The sequence below is a fragment of the Aythya marila genome, assembly GCF_965140915.1.
Source record: "Aythya marila genome assembly, chromosome: 10".
NCBI classification, from domain to species: Eukaryota; Metazoa; Chordata; class Aves; order Anseriformes; family Anatidae; genus Aythya; species Aythya marila.
Window position 1 is genome coordinate 2,798,227 of NC_139051.1, and position 22,999 is coordinate 2,821,225.

General features: G+C 38.9%; 1 protein-coding gene across 1 annotated transcript in view; it reads right to left on the reverse strand.

Annotated features, from left to right (window-relative positions):
- Positions 1–22,999, reverse strand: part of CNTN6 (contactin 6) — a gene marked incomplete at both ends in the record, with an annotated part of 116,297 nt that overhangs the window by 82,449 nt on the left and 10,849 nt on the right. The window contains one exon of the mRNA XM_082768564.1: positions 3,955–4,081. Within this exon, the coding sequence (XP_082624690.1) occupies positions 3,955–4,081 (127 nt within the window). The remainder of the gene's footprint in view (positions 1–3,954; positions 4,082–22,999) is intronic.

The following is a 22,999-nucleotide window of genomic DNA, read 5'->3' on the forward strand; positions in this document are numbered from 1 at the left end:
CTCCTCCAACTACCTTGTTCTTTGCCTATCACAAAACTATAATAGCATCTAAACAACATCTTAGCAGCATCTATGACCCCGAGTCATAAAGGTGTTTGGCACTTCTTATTTATTCCCACACTTACTCCTAATTCCACATAACTCATTACTAACTGGATTTTATGTGTATTTTTCAATTGTGTATCTTAGAGAACCAATATGAAAAAATAAGTTATAAATGTAAAAATAAATAGACTGTACCCAATCTTAGTTTGCATAAAATCATATAGAAATAAATTAAAAAGGCATGTATAGCATGGTTATATGCACACATGATTCTATGAATTATCTTCTATGAATTATCTTCTCAGGGTGCTGCTATAAAATACTTATTTATTCGTTTATTTATTTTTTAAGATTTCATTAAATGTTCCATGTTCCATGTTTCTTAAGTTATTTACATTCTAAAAGAACATGTCCTGCCAAGTCTTCTGAGACACAGTTGATTTTTTATTTTATTTTTTTTACTATTTGCATAGAAGCCTGAAAAGCCTGAAAATAGAAAGTTTTAAAACTATTGACTGAACAAGACAACAGAGGCTGGAGGGGTTTTTAGTTTTACTTCATTTTTGAAGCAGAATCTGCAATGACTCAAGGGATAGTATTTTAGTGAACAAGTATACCATTCTTGGTGTACTTGGTATAGAAGGATTGTCACTGTTTTTTCAAGGGTATGAATAAGATAAAAGTATTTTTGGAGTTATGGGGAATTACTCTAAAATTGTATACAATTTTTATAAACATATTTTATTACATTAGAAATTAATGTAGATTTTGTGCCTCTGCTCCCTTCACTTTTATTTGATTGTTACAGTTATGTTGAATGGTACTTTGATTTGGATTAAATTTATATCTCTTTGTCATATTTTACTGCATCTTTCTAAGTTATGCTGAAATATTAAGATTGCTCTCTAATGAATAGCACTTATGCTGTCCCTGGATTTCTTCATTTGTGCAACTGACTTCTCTCTGTAGATTTTGAGAGGGAAAAAAACCTAAAACATTGATTTCAAACTTGCATAAAAGTGTTAGCTTACATGATTATACAGAATACTGAACCTAAGTTCAGAAAAAAATGTAATGAATTAGAACTAACACCTGGGACTGAATGAGACTGAATGAGAAATGTCAAAATACTGAAGAAAACACTTGTTTGACAAGCTCCACGTGACATATTTATTTATTTATTTATTTATTTTTCCCCCCAGTGCGGAGGAAGGCTAGCTAATTTAACTATTAAACTGAATGATTTAGAATGACTTAATGGAAAGAAAATGTGGAACAGTGATATGCTCATGAATAGCATGTAAAAAAATAACTAAAATTTATTACTTATAAATCTAGTTTGAAAAGTTGTATTTACTACCACTATTGCACAGTGAAAGAGTAGAAATAATGTACCTGATATTACAAAAAAAAAAAAAAAAAAAAAATTGACTGTAGAGAAGATGAGAATGTAGATTATTATGATGGTATTTAACAGGATATTTATCTAGATTTCCCAACATATGCACAGATTTTAGAGACATTTCTCTATCTTTATTTTTGTTTCCATTGTAATCAGATCTATGTTCTCTGTTACTTCCAGCAGAGGAAATCAGTCTCTCATTTTTTGTCACTTCATCATTATGCCTGTTTCAATCCTATACAATTCTTGTATTATGCTTGCCAGACACACAAGATTTTGAAATCAAGTTGCAAAAGGTCACTGCTATCTTTAACGAGTCTTTAAGAAGAATGTAATACAGTACATTAAAAAAAAAATAATAAGATTATCCAGAAAATGCTAAGCATTTTTCTTTAAATTAAAGGTTCTAATCAGCATATTTATTTATGCAAAAAGGTGCTAAATAGCAAATTAGCTTGGGTATAACCTTATTCCTATTGTAGCAGTTCTGTAGTTATGAATCAAAGAAATGTCTTGCTATAATCCTTGCAGTTCTTTTCCATCACTCAGCAAAGGATATTATTAAAATTTCATACTGTGCTTGATTTATCTAAAATTGTTGGAACTTTAAATATATGGGCTTGATTCTTATCTGATAAAACTGACTACTGAAATCAAAGAAATATGCTGAAGGCTTCCTGTTCCTTTCAAATAATGGTGAAAAACTCCCAACTTGTAACAGCAGCAGCGATGGTATGGTAACTTCTAATTGACCTAGAGGGTTCAGGATACATCCCCAGATGTTGATCTGGTCTTACTAGAGTAACTGAGGTGTTGCAAAATGTCCTTATAGGGCAAAGAAAAAGTGAATCTAGTTAATGGACAGTAAGAAAGCATAAGAAAGTGGAAGGGAAGATAGGACTATTTGATGCCTGATGGGAGGAGATTTCATAGCTCACATGCCTAATGAAATCTACTGTTACTACTCGTTTTGGATGTGTGGAGTTCATGGGTGGAATAAGTGAATTAATAACTTTTACAGGTCATTGAGGAAGCTGCCTATATAACTGGATATGAAACAGATGGATGACATGAAACCATGGATGTTCATGTTGAAAACTGCAAGAATGAATGGGATGGGATCTGGGTGAGGATTTCTACTTATATAAATAGACGTTACATTGTGAAAAAAAGATAAAGCATTTCTCTACTGGCAGAATATTTGGAAAAATATTAATACATGAAGCACAAAAGCCAAGTTCATAATACATGAAGCACAAAAGCCAAGTTCATAATTAGCAGTGGTACAGTACAGAGGAATTGTGTGAACAATTAAAAGCTACTGAAGAAATGCTGTCTAAGTACTTGGTAGGATATATATATTTTTTTTTTTTTCATATCTTGAATGAATTACTTCTTGTTTTTTACTTTCCTTTTCCCAGACTTTTTTATTATATTTTTTTATATATTTTATTTTATTTTTATTTTTTCCCTAGATATACAGCTTTTCCTCTTATTAGACTCAGGTTTCCAAATCCTTGGCACAACAAGCTGCATTTTAAAAGATGACTCCATAGTTATTCAATAAGCAAACATTCCTGTGTACTGAGGTTTTATTAAGTGAGCCTGCAGAGTGTTGTAAGCTAGTTATCAGAATTGTGCCTTGCTGTTTCTTTAGATAAACACTATAAATATATACATGAAATCTTAGAATTAGAAATGGGCAAGGATGTTGCTCTTTTGCTTTCCTAGCATTTATAGATGTACAGAAAGTTTTAGCAAATACAGATGCACAGCATCTCCATTTTTCCATTTGTCACAGCTGTTCTGTGGATTCAGAAGTAATTTTGTAGGTTTTAAAATACTATGGGGACAATTTTCAGTGATGTGCTTTCTTCTACTGTGTCAATTTTCTTAACTATAGACTAGCAAAAATATTTTTCCTTCATTCCTCAAATTTTCTATACTCATGTAGCTTTTAACGTTTCACTATTTTCTTCCTCTTCTCAGATTTCTAACAAGCAGGCTTCAAATGATGTAATGCCATACCTATGTAGTTTAATGTATAGGGAGAGATTTTATTTTTGAAATAAAAACAATGAATGTGAACTTATTTCAGTTTTATGTGCAAGTGACCAGTACTATATGCAACCTCAGCTGCAGGATCTTCTTCTCATTACATCACCTATTACATCTGGCCTGCAGGCTGTCAAAAGATTCTCTCTCTCTCCTGGAAGTAACAAAGTTGAGGTCCTAGTAAGTACTATACTCCTATCTTAGTAACTTCAGAAAACTGGAGCCACAATTTTTTCCCTGGGCTGCTGGCTAAATGTTTCTCGATGTGGGGAATCAATGAGGAAAAGAAACAAACCCAGCCCCAAAGCCTAGGAGTGCAACCATGCTTTCTAGCTACTGTCACTCTTGCCATGAGCACTTGCCACACACTGAGGTACACCTGACCTTCTATGACTAAATAAAACTGTTAAAAGATTTAAAGCCAGATGGGACTTTTCAAAAGTTGACTTCACCTGTAGTAAGGGAGTGGATATCCTTTAGCTGTACAGTTCAGTAGGATTTCTGGATTCGCTGAGCCCATGGAATAAGTGATATCATGTGGCTCTTGAATAAAAATAGGACCATGTAGACTTTCTTCCCCTGAAAAAGAAAAACAATAATTTAAGATATTAGGCATCTTTAGTGTGTCCTTATACATAGAAGTGTCCTTTGGTGTCTTTTTCTTTTGGTCAGATGTTAAGGTCTGCTTGTATATTCAGCACAGAGTCCACCTCCAGACATTTTGCTGTTAAGTAGGAAATATTTCAAACCCGAATGATAATAAAATCACATATCCCAGGTGTTGGTGATTTATTAAGCAAGTGACAGTGAAGACTAGCTTATTTGCATGTCTTCTATGGAAATTATATGGACATCTATTAAATCTCCCCCATCTACCTCATACTTATGGTTTAGATTGTGACTGGAAGCAGAAAAGAACGGTGTGGCTTTGTGTGTTTGGAGATTGTACCTCCCTGATCACCTGGTGAAGTGGCTATGTCATTCTCATGCCATCCTTTGAAAGACAGACTGTTTGTCTTTTAAAAGTCTGGCAAAACAGCCCTATGGCCTGTGAGAGCAAATAGCATGAGGGATAGTGAGCACTTCCTGCTGACAAGCAAATAGCTTCTAGACCAGGAGGCACATTGTGGCAGCTTTCTGGTCCTAGGCTTTCCTTTCCTTTGCCAGTTGGCCTCTCTTTCTGGTGGTGGGTCCAGAAGGTCACATCAAAAGCTAAGGAAATTGATCATTTCCTTCTTCTCTGGCCTTTTATTTAGGCCATTTGGCCTCTCCTTTGGTTTAATATTGTTTTTGTATACTTTAGCTGGCTTGGTTTCAGGTTTACATTTTTTCTTCTCTCTCTATTTAAAGAGTGGTAGCATAAAATAAAGGTTGAAAATTCATCAAGTATTTTCACTAGAGCATTTTCCCCCTGGCAATGCACAGAGTCTAATTAGAGCTTGAAAACACAAAGGCACAACAGACACGTGGGCTGGGGCAAGACCGATTTCTTTCCTCAGTCTCAGAGGTTCTTGCAGAAAAACTTTCATGGAGATGAAATGATTTGTCACAGAATAGTAGTGACAGAACAAATAAATGCTCTCAAAGCTTTCAATAAAGCTTAGCAACTGGACCATACTCAATTTCTCACATATCATGCACAAATTCAAGAGATCCAGCAAGTTTGCAGTAGTGACACAGGTAGCTGGGAAGAAGAGAGCTGAACCCAAAAATTAGTAGCTATACAGTTGTGTTCTAGAAGAAACATAAATGGTGGCAGTAATTGTGTCTGGTTTTATTCACCTATTTTATCTGCTCATCAGTAATGAGAGAAGGAAGGTACAACACACTTCCTGCGGGTCACTATTTCACCCCACCTTCTGTCTTCATTTCAGACATGGATCGCCAAGTGCAACCTTCTTGCTCTATAGCTCTGTAACTCCTAGAGGATTTTCTCAGCTGCTGCAAATAGATCTCGTTCAGCTGACACCAGCAGAGTGTCTTCCTGCATCCCTAAAGAGAATCAGCCATCCTGATGCATTAACTCAGCTTGTGCCCCCAGGCAGTTCCCCCAGCTTCACCCCAGCCAGATCAGCTCCAGCCACTGGCACCACATCAACCCGAGTGCCTTCTTCAGGGCCATAAGTGACTGCACACAATGCACTTCAAAACTCAGATCCTTTGTATTGGCTGTCAGCTGTATACATATTCATGTGCTTTTGTACTTTTCAACCACTTCAATCTACTTCTTCTAAATTTGAAAAAAAAAAGCCAGGTCAGCACCATTGTCTGCTCCCATCTTTTTTGACACTTGATGTTTTTCTGATGTTTTTCGTGGAACTATATGAATAATTTGACTCATCTGAAGTGAGAATAAGAATATATAATCATAAAAATATAATATTTTATTTATTTATTTATTTATTTATTTTTATATCCATTTCATTTCTGAAATATTTTCAGCTAAACCTGAAAAAATCGGAACCCATCTTTCTATTAGTAAAATTGTTTTCTACTGATGAATGTAGTCAAACTTTTCTACTTTGCTGGATCTAAAGCAAAGAACATCTGGTAAAACTTTAGATATAGATGATCAAATATATATATATATTTTTAATATATTTTGGCTTTTTTTGACCAGAATCCTTTTTAAAGATGGCACCTTATAACTGTAATGTTTTGTGTGTATCTTAATGGAGATGCCTACTCCTACATATCTATTACCCAGCTTACACTGTGTATCCTTCAGAAACTCAGAAAGTCAGCCCAGTTGTGTGATTTCATGAACGATACCAGTGAGAAATAGCCTTCAAGGGAATTGGAGTAAAATTCAAAGTAGCAGTCCAAAAAGATTGATTTGTTTTATACCACAATAGCTGTTTGGATAGACACATCTCATTTTAAGAATATCTTGTGTTATAGAGGAAATAACGTGGGCATACTAGAAAAAGAAAATACATCCTTTCAGTTTAGGATATAAAGTCAGGCTAGTAAAACAGCTGAGATGAGCTAGTGGCTTGAAGGTACAATATTAAACCTGGCTGAATATTATATGTGATGTTATAAGTGACATAACAGAGCATAAAATACAGTAAATCACATAAAAAGTATCAATTTCCATAACTTTTTCATTCTGCTGAACTTTGCAGGCTATATGCAAACTTTGAGTAGGCTCCAAATATTTCCTGACTTATCCATAACTTCTGCAGACAGGTGAAAATCTCAGAAAATATAAAAGAAACCCAATAAAAGAAGCTGTAACTCAACTATATTCAAGACGATATTGCCTTAACTGTTTGCTTTTGGTGGGCTTGTTGAAATCCTAAAGATAAGCACGCATTTCACCCCTTAGCTCAATCTGAAGTTTAAATTCATAATTGTTTTATTCTTTATATTCTTGTTCTGCCAGGGGACTTTAGTCATAGAGCGAGATACTGTAGGAAGAATAAATAGCTCATATCTTATAGCGCCAACAGTTTAATCAGAAAGACATCTCCCAGAATTGACTCCGGACCCCAAATTATTTTTCCTCTCTTTCACAATCAAATGATATAAATAAAGCAAACCAGAATTTCTTATACTTCTCATGGGAGTCTTACTGTGGGAAGAAGAATACAATTTCTTCAGCAAACCATGAGGTGTGAAGCAGAGCTACTCTCAGAGATGGTGGCTGGATGTAGTTAAAGGTCTCTTTTATTTTTATTCACTTGACAAATTTTGAGGGATCTTTTTTGCTGTTTCTACAAATGATCCTTTCACTTGTCTTTTCTCTTGTATGAGTTTTCTTCCCTTCTGAATTAATTTACTTAGCCTGTTCTTGTTACATTCCCACAACAACCAGTGAAAAGCTTTTATAAAACAATGAAATGACTTTGGGATCTTTGTTCCATTTTCAAAATTGATCTAGCTATGTGGGACTGAGATTAACTGTGGCAAGTTACCTGGTATATGTGAAAATCCCTATTTTAGTTGATAAAAGTGTAAAAAAAAAATGATAAATCTGGATTAAATTCTCATTATGAGTACTAAATGGAATTTAGGGTCATTTGTCACTTGCAGAGTTTTGAAAGTCTTAGTTCTTGTATCCCTTTCAGAGTCCTTAATACAGAACAGTGTGGAATAAGGACATAGTTGTTTACATGTATCTTAGCAGCTCCTCTATGGTAGATATGTTTCAGCCACTATCACAAAAAATATTGTCCATTACTTTTCGTAAAAGGGGCGTCATGCTATCATTTTGTTTTTTTTTTCTTTAATATCCTTTTCTTGCTGCCTGATCTGCAACAGAGAATACCATCATGTTTGTGAGAAATGATGTGCACTTTACAGCCAATGGTATACTGTGAGTCCATCTCTTATTTATATGAAAGGTCAGACTGGTCATTTCTAATTTCCTGATGCATCCTTTTGCATTTGGTGTAGAGAAAGGCCATATATTTCTCCCTCATTCTCCAGATTCACAACAAGTCACCACGATTTATCCAGAGATATGTATGACAAATAAATCTTAGTACTCTTTGCTTTTGTTAGGAATTAAATAATTCATATATTTTAAAAAATCAATTAGAATATGAATATTTGATTAAATGTATCATTTCCATACATAAAACTTGTGCCTGTGTCCTCAGCATGGTGACTGAAGGCAAATATAAACTCTTATTATGAAATGTATTTCTTTATGATATCCAATCAGTTTGATCTCCATAAAGACCATAATTATGCCAGTCTGAATTCAAATCTAAAGTATGAAAATGAAACAACATTCCTTTATTCATTATATGATATTGTCTTTGGCCAATGTGGGGATTAACACAGCCAGCAGAAGAGGAGGGAGCCTATTTTTTCATAATTATGTATCAACAAAGGATATCATAGTGCTTTCCTCTCACTGCGTTATGGGCAGTGGTTAGTTATACTGGGCTCTGATAGTTATATCAAATGTAATCAAAGAATTTTCCGTCAGTCACAATAAATATTAAAGTGCTTATGCACTGTCTCTCCCAGACATGGAGAATGGAATACACATCTGGAGCCTACACTTAATCAATTTAATTTTACCCAAATCGTATTCACTGTTCTTTCCTGCTGTATGACACTGACTGGCGATATGACACTGACTGGCTTCATAATGGCGATAATGGTCGCCACCAGGCACGGCGCGCTCTCCAGAAAGTCGGTACACACGCAGACCGACTACCCGTTAAAAAATGCCGCAGTTCAGGTCACCGGATGCAAGGAGTGTCTGAGCCTGTTGCTGCCATCGGCGGGAGGCAGAGAAACTGCGTGCGTGAGGTGCGAGCAGGTGGATGACCTGGTCCGCATGGTGGCGGAGCTCAAGGAGGAGGTGGAGAGGTTGAGGGCCATCAGGGAGTGTGAGCGGGAGATAGACTTCTGGAGTAACTCCCTGCAGGGCCTCAAGGGGAGGTGCCGAGGTGAGACTCCCCATATGGGGGCGGACCCCCTGCCCTGTCCCCGTCGGGCAGAGGGAGGGGATCTGGGAGCTGAGGAGGGATGGAAACAGGTCCCTGCTCGACATCGCAGGCGATGCTCTCCCCTTCCGGCCCCACCTTCCCAGGTGCCCTTACACAACAGGTTTGAGGCCCTAGAGATTGAGAGGCCGGTGTGTGAGGAAGAGGTAGCAAATGTTCCCAGGAGGATGCCTGGGGCGAGGAGGTCGACTCCGCGCCTCAGGACTGCCTCCACCAAAAAAGACAGGAGGGTTATTGTTGTTGGTGACTCGATTCTTAGGGGAACAGAGGGCCCTATTTGTCGGCCAGACCCTACCCGTAGGGAAGTCTGCTGTCTCCCTGGGGCCAGGGTCAGGGACGTTGCCAGGAAGCTTCCTAACCTGGTACGCCCCTCTGACTATTACCCCCTTTTGATAGTCCAGGCGGGCAGTGATAACATTGAAGAGAGAAGCCTGAAGGCTATCAAACGAGACTTTAGGGGGCTGGGTCGGTTAGTGGATGGAGCGGGAGTGCAGGTGGTGTTTTCGTCCATCCCTATGGTGGCAGGGAGGAGTTCAGAGAGGACACGGAAAGCCCACCTGTTAAACACGTGGCTCCGGGGCTGGTGCCAACGCAGAAATCTTGGGTTTTTTGATCATGGGGCACTTTACTCAGCACCTGGCCTGATGGCCGCAGACGGGTCCCTATCTTTTAGGGGAAAAAGGATCCTGGGCCAGGAACTGGCAGGGCTCATTGAGAGGGCTTTAAACTAGGTAGGAAGGGGGATGGGGCTGAGGCTAGGATTGTTGGGGCTGTGCCAGGGGGAACAATGGCAAGGCCGGAGGATAAGGCAATGGCCCAGCTGAAGTGCATCTACACCAATGCACGCAGCATGGGTAACAAACAGGAGGAGCTGGAAGCCATCGTGCGGCAGGCAGGCTACGACTTGGTTGCCATCACGGAGACGTGGTGGGACCAGTCTCATGACTGGAGTGCTGCAATGCCTGGCTATAAGCTCTATAGAAGGGACAGGCAGCATAGAAGGGGTGGTGGTGTGGCTCTCTATATTAGAGAGTCTTTCGAGGTTGTAGAACTCGAGGTTGGGAATGACAAGGTCGAGTCCCTTTGGGTTAGGATCGGCAGGGACAACAAGGCTAGTGTCCTGGTCGGGGTCTGCTATAGACCGCCGAACCAGGATGAGGAGACGGATGAGGAATTCTACAGGCAGCTGACAGAGGTTGCAAAATCATCAGCTCTTGTACTCGTGGGGGACTTCAACTTCCCTGACATATCCTGGAAGCACAACACAGCCCTGAGAAAGCAGTCTAGGAGGTTTCTGGAGAGCGTGGAAGATAGCTTCCTGACGCAGCTGGTTAGTGAGCCTACCAGGGGAGGTGCCCCGCTAGACCTTCTCTTCACAAACAGAGAAGGACTGGTGGAGGACGTGATCGTCGGGAGCTGTCTAGGGCAGAGTGACCACGCAATGGTGGAGTTCACTATTCTTGGCGAGGCCAGGAAGGGGACCAGTAAAACCGCTGTATTGGACTTTCGGAGGGCTGACTTTGAGCTGCTCAGGACACTGGTTGGTGGAGTCCCTTGGGAGGCGGTTCTGAAGGGCAGAGGGGTCCAGGAAGGCTGGGCGCTCTTCAAGAGGGAAGTCTTAATGGCGCAGGAACGGTCTGTCCCCACGTGCCCAAAGACGAGCTGGCGGGGAAGAAGACCGGCCTGGCTCAACAGAGAATTGTGGCTTGATCTTAGGAGGAAAAAGAGGGTTTATAAGCTTTGGAAAAGTGGGCAGGCCACTAAGGAGGACTTTAAAGAAGTAGCGAGGCTGTGCAGGGACAAAATTAGGAAGGCCAAAGCTCATCTGGAGCTCAATCTGGCTACTGCCGTTAAAGATAACAAAAAACGTTTCTATAAATACATCAACACAAAAAGGAGGACTAAGGAGAATCTCCATCCTTTACTGGATGCGGGGGGAAACTTAGTTACAAGAGATGAGGAAAAGGCGGAGGTGCTCAATGCCTTCTTTGCCTCAGTCTTTAGCGGCAATACCGGATGTTCTCTGGATACCCAGTACCCTGAGCTGGTGGAAGGGGATGGGGAGCAGGATGTGGCCCTCATTATCCATGAAGAACTGGTTGGTGACCTGCTACGGCACTTAGATGTGCACAAGTCGATGGGGCCAGATGGGATCCACCCAAGGGTACTGAGGGAACTGGCAGAGGAGCTGGCCAAGCCACTGTCCATCATTTATCAACAGTCCTGGCTATCGGGGGAGGTCCCAATCGACTGGCGGCTAGCAAACGTGACGCCCATCTACAAGAAGGGCCGGAGGGCTGACCCAGGAAACTACAGGCCTGTCAGTTTGACCTCAGTGCCAGGAAAGCTCATGGAGCAGATCCTCCTGAGAGTCATCATGCAGCACTTGAAGGGGAAGCAGGCGATCAGGCCCAGTCAGCATGGCTTTATGAAAGGCAGGTCATGCCTGACGAACCTGATCTCCTTCTATGACAGAGTGACGCGCTGGGTGGATGAGGGAAAGGCTGTGGATGTGGTCTACCTTGACTTCAGCAAGGCTTTTGACACCGTCTCCCACAGCATTCTCCTCAAGAAACTGGCTGCTCTTGGCTTGGACTGGCGCACGCTTCGTTGGGTTAGAAACTGGCTGGATAGCCGGGCCCAAAGAGTCGTGGTGAATGGAGCCAAGTCCAGTTGGAGGCCAGTCACTAGTGGCGTCCCCCAGGGCTCGGTGCTGGGGCCGGTCCTCTTTAATATCTTCATCGATGATCTGGACGAGGGCATCGAGTGCACCCTCAGTAAGTTCGCAGATGACACCAAGTTAGGTGCGTGTGTCGATCTGCTTGAGGGTAGGAAAGCTCTGCAGGAGGATCTGGATAGGCTGGACCGATGGGCTGAGGTCAACTGCATGAAGTTTAACAAGGCCAAGTGCCGGGTCCTGCACCTGGGGCGCAATAACCCCAAGCAGAGCTACAGGCTGGGAGAGGAATGGTTGGAGAGCTGCCAGGCAGAGAAGGACCTGGGAGTGATGGTGGACAGTCGGCTGAATATGAGCCAGCAGTGTGCTCAGGTGGCCAAGAAGGCCAACGGCATCCTGGCTTGTATTAGGAACAGCGTGACCAGCAGGGCTAGGGAGGTGATCGTCCCCCTGTACTCAGCTCTGGTGAGGCCGCACCTCGAGTACTGTGTTCAGTTTTGGGCCCCTCGCTACAAGAAGGACATCGAGGTGCTTGAGCGGGTGCAGAGAAGGGCGACGAAGCTGGTGAGGGGCCTGGAGAACAAGTCCTACGAGGAGCGGCTGAGGGAGCTGGGCTTGTTCAGCCTGGAGAAGAGGAGGCTCAGGGGCGACCTTATCGCTCTTTTTAGGTACCTCAAGGGAGGCTGTAGCGAGGTGGGGGTTGGCCTGTTCTCCCACGTGCCTGGTGACAGGACGAGGGGGAATGGGTTTAAGTTGAGCCAGGGGAGTTTTAGGCTAGATGTTAGGAAGAACTTCTTCACTGAAAGGGTTGTGAGGCATTGGAACAGGCTGCCCAGGGAAGTGGTGGAGTCACCATCCTTGGAAGTCTTCAAAAGACATTTAGATGTAGAGCTTAGGGATATGGTTTAGTGGAGGGCTGTTAGCGTTAGGTTGGAGGTTGGACTCGATGACCTTGAGGTCTCTTCCAACCTAGAAAATTCTGTGAATTCTGTGAATTCTGTGAATTCTGTGAATAATTAGTTTCTTATGATGCATTTGCTCCACTGGAAATACCAGGCAATACAGCCAGAGTGCAGCTCAGGCTGTATCCCACTCTGTAGGATACATATAAATAACTTGGTAGACCAACATTGCAAACCATTGAAGTGGACCATTTTTCTTGTCCAGAACTGCCCAGTAATATTGGACAGCTTTTTCTTGGTGAAGCTGAAAGTGTCTCAGAAGACATTATGCTGCATTTGTAAAATAAATAATAAAAATAGACCATGTTGGACTTTATTATTATTATTATTTTATTTCTGATTGAATCTGCTCCAAGTAGACAAACTCAAGAGTATTTATTGTTTAAGGACCAGAAATGTCCAGTTCTGTTGGTCTTAGATCTCCAAAGCATGCAGCATTTTCAGTTCCTGTGATTATTTCAGTTGCCATGATTCTCTGGAGCTAATCAGAGATTAGGAGTCCTTTGTTCTGAGTGCTGTAGAAGAGACAGCCAGAAGAATTCCAAGAAAGTGATGGACCAGGGCTGTTCTTTCTTCACTTGGAGTCATGCAATAGGCACAAAGGGGTTTGCTGCTGCCTAGGCAGATATATATCTAGCATATTAGTGTGTTCTTTCATAAGAAAAAAGAGATGAGAATAATGATAAAACCTGCACTCTAAAAAGATTCTAAATGCAAAACTGCTATAATTCACATAAGCAAACCAGATAAGGATAAATTTATCCAGGCTATTAAGTTCCAGGAAGGCTGTAAATTCCAGGGGTAGTGAGTTTCTAATGAATCTTTCTTAATGTGCCTTAGATAGAGCCTCATATCTGATCCAAAACATTAATATGACTTTATGGGCCAAAGCTGACACCTGATTAAGAGGCCTCTTTTAAATCAGCTTCATAGTAAAACACCTGTCAGTTCTAGCAAAAAGGATGGGGCAGGTGAGTTAGAGACTTCCTCCTTGTAGTGACAGCATAAGTAGAAAAAAATATGAAAAATACAAATGACTTCAAAATCCATCTAGTTTTCTTCACAACTTAAGACACCAGTAAATTTTAATTTGAAGAGAGGGAAATTTATAGAGCCCACAGATTTTTAAATGTGATTGTCTTTCTCTGCGAATAACACTGGGGCTTTTGATTGAATCTTGACAGAAGCTGAATGGAATGATTATTTTCCTCACCCAAAGCCTGGACCAGCTAGCTCAAGGACTTTAAGGAGCATGACTGGTACAGAATGAGAGGTAATGGATGCAATGCTGTTTGCTAGCGGGAAAGTATGAACTTAGAGTAACACACATCAGTGCGATGAATAAGATATTAACAGTGAAAGAGAAGATGGGAAAAAAAAAAAAAAAAAAAGTGAGAAAGAGAAAAGGTCCATGAAAGCATTCTGGAGAAAGGACAGAAGGCTGTCAGTTTTATCGGCAATGGGAGGCAGGCATCCCTCCTCACCCTCTCATTCAGTTCTTAATCAGAGAGTGAACCAGGAGACTTACATACAGAGAAAGGGAGATTAGAAGAGATGTTATAGGTTTGAGCAGGCAGAAGCAACCTAAAACCTTTAGGATTTTCCCAAAGGGCCTTCAACTTTCATGTGTTTTCTCCCTTCAGATACTGATGTACAGAGCTCTAGAGACACTGGGCTCCTTTCAAGTTTCAGCTTCTATTGAAAAAGTCAAATTGGGAGTAGTGGTGAAATTCCACATTGTCTCTGTCATCAGACACCCAAACCAGAAAGACACTTAGCTTTCTCTGAAGTGGTGAGAAAGGTAGGCGTCAGGGTGGCACATGGGGTGAAGTCCTGGCCCTACTGAAGTCTGAAAAACTCTTGGTAATGAATTGAAGCTTGGTGCTTGAGCCCAGACGTTATATATAAAGCTGTCTATAAAATGACAGTCAACAGTGCAAGGCAGTCCTTTCATCTGGGATACAGCCTCAGTAGGCTAGTGGTGCATTCAAAAAATAGTGAGTGTAAGCAAGTGATATGAGAAACACAGCCCTGGTGAATGGCAGAGAAAAGTTAAATATCTTCAAGAAGAATGATTCTGTATCCTCTCAACTTTATTTTTTGAAAAAATATTCAAATATTCCAATATACTTCCTTATATATGGTAGCCTGTATGGTGTTGTAGGTAGGGTGATCAGAGACTAATATGTCAACACACAGGCTATACACTGTACATTTTCCTGAGGTACTTTGGTGTAAAAACCAAGAATAAATGTGTAAAATATGGTATTAATTACTACTATACACAAATGTTAAGATTACCTGAACCTTATATGTAAAATTAGGTGTAATATTTCACAGGTAATAACTATTATGCAAAAATGATCATATTCTTGAATTATGAGCCTTTTTCAATTAAATATGCATACTGACAAAAGTTTTTTGTCACAATCAAATGCTTCAAGCATTTTTTACTATTTATAATAGTAAACATTTTTTCTATTATAATAACAAGTGTTACTCCAATTCTTTAAGCTAACTTTCTGTGAATATAATTGGGTATCAGTGAATTTACTATACATCTGTATTTTGGTCTAACTGATACACACATCCTAATTACAAAATAATTAATGATAGATCTCTAAATGCCAAAATTTGATGTCTCTCATATTATTATATTGAATATTACAATCAAACTAACCTTGGATTTATCTGATATTAATTTAATTCAGTACAAAATCAAAATATTCCCGAAGGACTCCAGTCCCAAATTTCAAACTACAGTGTCAGAAAATTGCTCATAAGTTGTGCACGCTGGATAGCATTCAATGGAGCTTCACTAATTTACACTTTTGGCTAAAGATGAACACAGATTTACAAACAATTCATTGTGAAGCTATGTGTAAAAATACCATGCCTTGAATAGGTATAGAGACTATAAATATACCAATGTGTGAACTATATTAATAATGTGATATTTTATTTTTTAAAAAATGTTTAAGTAACAATGTTAAAATCACTAACTGTGCATGACTTCATGGTCTTTATGGAAAGATTTTCTAAAGGCTTTTGTGCTATTTTGCAAGATATAGACAAGATAAAGGAAGCCTTTTCATTTGTGCAGGTGATTTGTTTTATGTCATGAACTTGGCCATGTCCTTCAGATTCAGAACTATTGTGGAACAGACATCTAATTACAGAGACAAATATCCACAGTAAAGTTAGAGGGATGTGTCTTTATGATATATAGTAATCTTGACGTGCACTCTTCTCAATGAAATTTCATTAGTTTTTGTGTTACTAGGCAAAATGAATAAATAATAATGAACCTTTTCCAATCTACTGCACAAGCATTTTGTTCACTGTAATTTCAGTTATAAGTGAGGCCTAGATTTGATGACAGATACTGTTTGCTGCATTGTACTGCTGTAATATTCATTTGGCACTGTTGCCAAACTGACTGAAGGCTTAATTCAATAATTTACAATACAGGAAAAGATAACAGCTATATCATTTAATATCCTGCCAGTTAAATAAATCCAGCACTTTGTTCTTCTGTAACTTTGTATGTGTTTGTGTGTGTGTGTAAAATGTAACTGTGCTTTTGTTTTACTGTCTTAAGAGGACAGTGTTTAATCAAGCTCAGATAATTTTTACCACTGCTGGTGTTGGTCAGCTCTGTTTTTTTATGTGATGACTCCAAAATACCATTTGCAACTTTTAATAGATGCACAGTAGAAACAGGGACAGAGTGAAGTAGTAACTTGGAAGAGTACATAACAACTTGGCAAGCTACAGAATTTAAGCTACTTAAAATGGGGAAAGGAAAATTAAAAAAAAAAAAAAAAAAAAAAAAAAAAAAAAAGCTTTGTGTAAAATTCTTCCTACCTTTAAGCTCTATTTCAGACTCATTTCAGTCTTTTCATTATGCACCTTGCATTACACCCCTATACTCCCATCCAGTGTCTGGAGACAGATAGAGACAAAAAGAAATTGCTCCACCACCTTCTTCCTCTAGATCCTGAGCAAGCCTCAGAGAAGGAATAGCCCTGTATCTCTTTTCTCTTTTTTTTTTCTATGTTAGGATAAACTGTATGAGTGGTTTCAAGGACTTAGGATGAAATGCTTTATTACCCTGCTTGCTGCCCCCTCCACATTCTTGGCTAGCCTGAAATTTCTGGGAGAACTGAGCCTTTAAACCTCCAACAACATTTACATAAATCTTTTTGTGGCACCCCTCTTCCCACTTGATGGCAGAAAACTTGGGTAATCTGTTGGAAAAATACAAATCAAGTACAATTGAATTTATAAGGACTTTTTTTTTTTTTTTTCCCCAGCAAGACTGTAATTTCAGTATAGAAAATATTCAGCATCCTGAAGGGTGTTAAGTTTGGCTAACATTTTTATAGCTGGCAGTAGATAGATATATTTTCATGCCTCATCAAGTTTCGTCTTTTCCCTGTTTAGAGAGTCAACTTATGAGCCAAAGTGCTTTGAAGTCAGTGAAAGCCTTTCATAAACTTCAGTGAGCATTGGATCAACCCCTAATGAACAGAATATAAGCAACAGAATCCCCATTTGTTCTTAGTCTTCTAAGACTGTGCTATGTAACATATATTTATTCATATTTATTTGCATAAGTAGATGTATAGTACATATACATCCTTACAAGGAAATACGTGCACACAACATTTATACTGTAGGGAAAGAGGGAAGAGAACTGTTAAGAACATCTATTTGCTCTTCTATTCATATTGGCTGTATAATGTATAGTAAATGATAGTTGGTTTACTAAATACTTTGGTGTTCAAAAACTATGTACAATAGCTATTGGATATCAATGACAGTTGCATTATTTTCAGGCAGATACTTAGTAGCAAAAATCCAGCCTTATTGCAGTGAAAAAGAAATGATGAAAAGGGCTAGTTTGCAAATAGTTTGAATGTACTAAAGCAAACAACGATTCCTCTTTTGTTTCCAGAGGGCATGCTTTGTAATTCCCATTTATGTTCAATAGGAAACATGTTGTAATGTGAAGTAGTATTTTTTTTTTCATTATTATGAGTCCCAGACCTTGTAGAAAGCTTGATACAATCACCATTATAGGGGTCTTAAATTGTAGGTGGATGTTTAAGCTGTGTGTACATGCTATTTAAATTTTGCTTATTTACTTTGAATAACTGGAATTAAATGGCTGCTTCATAGATGTTAGCTTTTCCCACTAAGGCTTAAATAACAAGCATGAATAAAGCAGAAACTAGCTGTAATAACTTGACATCAGAAATGATTTTGCATGTAGATAGAAAGGTTTATCTTCCGGAATAAGACTTAAAAATAATAGAGATCATGAAGATAATAAAAGAAAATCATGTTGAGAGAATTTATTTTTGTACCTGATGTTACCACCATGGCAAAAATCTTTAGGTCATAGGAAGATTTAATAATGAAATCCCAGACTGCCACTCCCTTCTTGTTCACAGATGATTGATAATTTGGGAATCAAACCCTAGGAAAAAATCATCTTAAGCAATTAAGATAATGTCAGGCCAGACAAGATTAAAAGGATCTTTATTTTCTTACATATAATTGAAGAGGAATGCAAGAGATATTTATAACTTTTTTTTTTTTTTTTTTTTTTTTTTTTTAAACCAAAGGACGATCCTGATTTAAATTAGATTAATCAAACAGGGTATTATTTTCATATATATTGGGTTGACTGACTGATTTTCATATGCTTGTTGTCACAGTATTGACACTCCTTTAGTAGACTGAAACTAAATTTTGAACTTAAAATTAAACTTAAAAAATGGTCTTTCCTGACTAAATATCAGGTACTGTCTATTGCAAAATTGATTATTAGCCAGTCAAGAAAGTCACAGGTCAAGCAGAAATATCTCCTTGCTTTCCTTCCTAGTCCTTTGTATTTCCATGAACACTTATCATAAGCAGCAGAAGGTAAATAGTGGTGTAAAAAGTCTGTACCTCAGAAAAAATCTTATTGGGATTTCATGGAACATCCCTCCACCATTAGACGTACTGAATTTTGAACACCTGCTGAAAAAAAGTGAAGTGCAATAGCTGCCCACAAAAGGGTATTATAACCTTCCATTGTGGAAAATATTGGACAACCTAAAAATAATTTGCACTGTATACTTTGTTATTGTGCCAAGTACTGAAAGCTCTCAGGCACTTTTACAATAAATAGAATAAATGGAGATAAATGAAACTGAACTCTGTTAAATATCATCAACAAAGTTCTGCTTTATTACTGGCAATTAAACAGTAAAAGTCAAAACACAAGCTATCATTATCACTCATTGATTAAAAACCAGTTAGAACATTGCATTTCAAACTAACCTACCGCTTTGCTCGTTATGCATTTCAGCATGAACAACAGCACAATATTTCAGAAATAATTAGGAACACAGCATAAGCGATCAGTGCTAATGTTCTTGAATAAAATTGCCAAAGCAAATGATTATAGATCAGCCAAAAGACACTATTTGAAGCCATCATCTTTTGTGACTATTTAATATCTTCATGATGATCTTTCTCTGAGCAAACACAAATGAAGTTAAAGCCATTTCAGTAACGGCATCCTAAAATTTAGCAGAAGCAAGAAACATTGTAAACTTTGTAAATGTTTATGTTTTGGAAAGTAACAGCTAGCAATTGAGTTCTCAGACAATTTTTGTCCCTAGTGTCTGTTTTAAAGGGGCTAATATCAACATTTCTGATGTATGGCAAGCCAGGAATGTCTTACTGTCAAATTACTGTTCTTTTCCACTCAAGTAAAAAATGACCTTTTTTTCCAATCTATTCTCAGCAAAATGACAGCATAAATAGCAAAACAAAACACAACTGAATGGAGAAAAAGTATGCGGGCTGATAGGGCTGCACTGAACTCTCCTTTGGAGGGGAAGGGCTCAGCAGGCAGGGCCAAGTCGACCACAGCTAAGCTTGGGGTCCAGGAGTGGGTGGGTGGAAATGTCACTGATGATACCGGCAGGCTGAAAAACCTAGGGAAAAATGGTAAGGTGGAGAGCCTTTACGTTACACCATTCAGGCAGTCCGTTTCCCTTTCTGATGGCTTAGTCTTCATTCCAATGCTACAATGTTACAAAGAGAAGAATCCAACACTGAGTTTTTCTTGGGGTCCTTGTTCATTCTTCCCAAGGTACTCACTCCACAGAAGAGCCTGTGAAGCATGGGATGAATTGCCACTTGGGGAGAGTTTGTATGATTTGTCCTCTGGTGTCTCCAATGCTTATGTTTCCAGAGGGAAAACAGAACCAGAACAGCTTTTCTATAAAAAAAATACATTTATATCTACACTTCTCTGGTATCTATTTGATTGTCATTGATAGTTTAGCTGGTTGGCATCTCTTTATCTTCATTCTTGCCTTCTTTTACCTCTATTTTAAATACTTGTCGTAATCTGGCAATTAGAAGAAACAGGAATGATTTACTAAAGAAAATGTTTCTACTTTATCCAGAACTTGAAAGCTGTAATTTCAAATCAAGACTTTGTCTTTGTTATCATCAACATTGTTTTGCAAAACCAAATTTTTTCCTGCTGTGATTTACACAGATCCCTCGACACTACTGTAATTAATGCCTAAGGCACATTTTGGTTTCTACCCTTGCCTATACTTTCATTTAAACGCCCCATTTTCCCTCTCCTTTCAAGAAGCTCACAAAAACTAATCTAAGCCTCGTGCATTCTCCCCACCTGGAAACCTTCCAGAAAGGTCAGAACACAAGCAGAAAACCCAGTCCAGGCTTAGGACCTCCTTTAGCTTAACTCACTCCATGGAGTCCTGCACAATTTTGTACAATGTCACTGCTTGGGCTGGAGGCAGAAATAGAGATAGGGCAATCTCCATTCTGAGCAGCCTGATGGGAGCTTTCACAGAGGGACAATAATGAAATGCAGGCAAAACATTTCATATGTATTACTTCTCTGTAATTTTTCTCTAATCCAAAAATCACAAAAATGCTGTAATTCTGCACAAATCTTGCATACTTGGATTGCGTATTTTTCCTAGCTACAGCAGGAATTGATAACAGGCTGCTAAATTACTGCTTAATAAACCACTAAATGAGTGCCATCTAAGATAACGGGGCATTAAATGACAACTATTCAGGGAAAAAGTAGATGTGCAGAAAGGACTGCAAGAGGACTCTCTGCATAGACAGAAATTGGATTAGTCATCTCATCTGTGCCAGTGGTGAAATTCAAACTGAAGCAGATGGGAAAAAAAAGGAAAGTGGTTTGATTCTGTAACATGCCAAAGGAAGGAGAGCACTCCTCTGCTCCTCACAGCTCTGTGGTGCAGGGGCAGGTAGGGCTTACAGTACAGGGGTACTGCGAGCATTTACATGTCATAAATGAAAAGACAAAATCCGTTTTGTATTTCTGTCTCTGCATTTCATAGAATCACGGAATCACAGAGTCTATGAAACACAGAGACAGAAAACCAAACAGCATTAGGTAACACGGAGTTAAAATATTATCAGACAAAATATCAGAAGAGATAGAGAGAGTGGAGAGTTTCAGGCTGCAAAGACAAACTCGAATTGATCCCCTGATTTCAGTGGGGTTTAGGTATTTGAATGACTGTGTGTCCTGTAAATGTAAGGGCCTTGATTGTACTGGTGGAAAAGCACCTTCAAAGTCTGTGAGGGGTTGCAAAGCTTTAGCCCATACATCACAGCCTGGTGTCATCCATCTGCAGGCACGTTTGTCCCAGAAGGCAGAGAACATATTTGTTTGGCTTGTAGGAGCTGGAAAATTGTATCATCTGGGCTGATACTTAATACGTCTGCGGTGTAGTATCACCAATGGAGTTATGACAAACAGTCTGAAGGCCATATTTCTGGGGAATGACATAATCAATGACAGATCCTGGTCTAATTTAGGTAGGTTTGGAGTGCAGAGTTTTAAAGGGAGAAAGTGGAGTGCTACAGATTTCCTCTCCTTAATATTTGCTACCCGTGGAATGTAAAACATTTTGTTTCAAAGCACTTATTGCCTGCTTGGTAATGTTTTCATGTCTCCATTATCTCGAAAACTGTGTAGACATTTTAGTTAAATGTCAGTGCATTATAAAATATTGTTGGTTTATTATTTTGGCCTGCAGTGAACATCCAATTTTGGGCTGACAAAATGCTCTTTACTCATCTTCTCCCCATAAATTAGCCATGTTTATGCACAGTACAGTATTTTATATATATCAGACTGCGACAAGAAATCTTAACTCAGGTTAAGTTTCCTTAAAAAAAAAAAAAAAAGAATTTCAGTTGATTTTTCAAATTGTGTGTCTTAATGTTTTTTAGTTAAAAGAATAGGGACAAGTTGTCTTAAGGGAAAAAAATGTGAATCAAGCTGGATTCTCTTTCCAGAGTTTCAGTTTTTTTTGTCGTACAGGTGTTAGATGCTTAACTTTCAGGTCAGTTTCTTTATCTTGTAAAACGTGGTTAATTTGTAACATTTAAAGGTGTCTAAGGACATGGTCATTTAACTTGCAAAGGAATTAAATTCAAATTTTCACATCTTTTAATCTGCAACTATCTGTTTCTGGAGGTGATTAAAAATTGTAGACATGCAGGTTATCTATATGAAAGCTTACCCAGCTCCACAAGTTTTACTTCTGTACATCTCCAGAAATTATTGATTTTGGCAGTGCTGACCAAGCAGAGATCTTAGCTTTCACCGGTCACCTGGAGTAGCTCAGAGGCACCAGTGCTGCTTTGTCAGACTGAAAATCTGAGCTCAACTCTCTCCCAAAATGCTCCAGCTCCTTGGGAGCCAGTGCCTGAAAGGTATTTTGGAGGTGACAGGAGGGGTAAGCATTGACAGTTGATGCAATTCTACATTGCATTTAATATGTAAAGGTTTGTTTTGGCAGAGAAAAGGTCTTTTTGATACTGTCGTGTAGCTGACAAATAGCTGAGTTTCATCCTTTATTTCTTACCTACTTTAGCCAATTTAATGCTTTTGAATTGAGGAGGCTTTGTAAAAGTAAATATCACTACAAAACACACTCAGAGATCTTTTGAGGATAAATCCTTCAACATCTGGGAATTTAAACATTGTCACAGAAAATCTTGAAAATACATATGGAAACAAAAATGAACTTGCCATCCAGATGAACTTCATGTGGATTCACATTTTATGAGGAGTATTTATTTTTGATTTATTTTAAAAGCAAACATCCAGGATTAATAAGAAAACCCAGTTTGTTGTTTGCTTTCTATACTTTGGAATATTTTTAATAATATGGAGTTGTTCCTAGTCCTTGGCTCTCACAGTAAAATTTCAGCATTCTGCGGTTAGTCTTAGACTGCCTATCAGCTTCATAGGCAGACTGATATATTACAGAGATGTACCTTTCTTTAAGGCAAATTT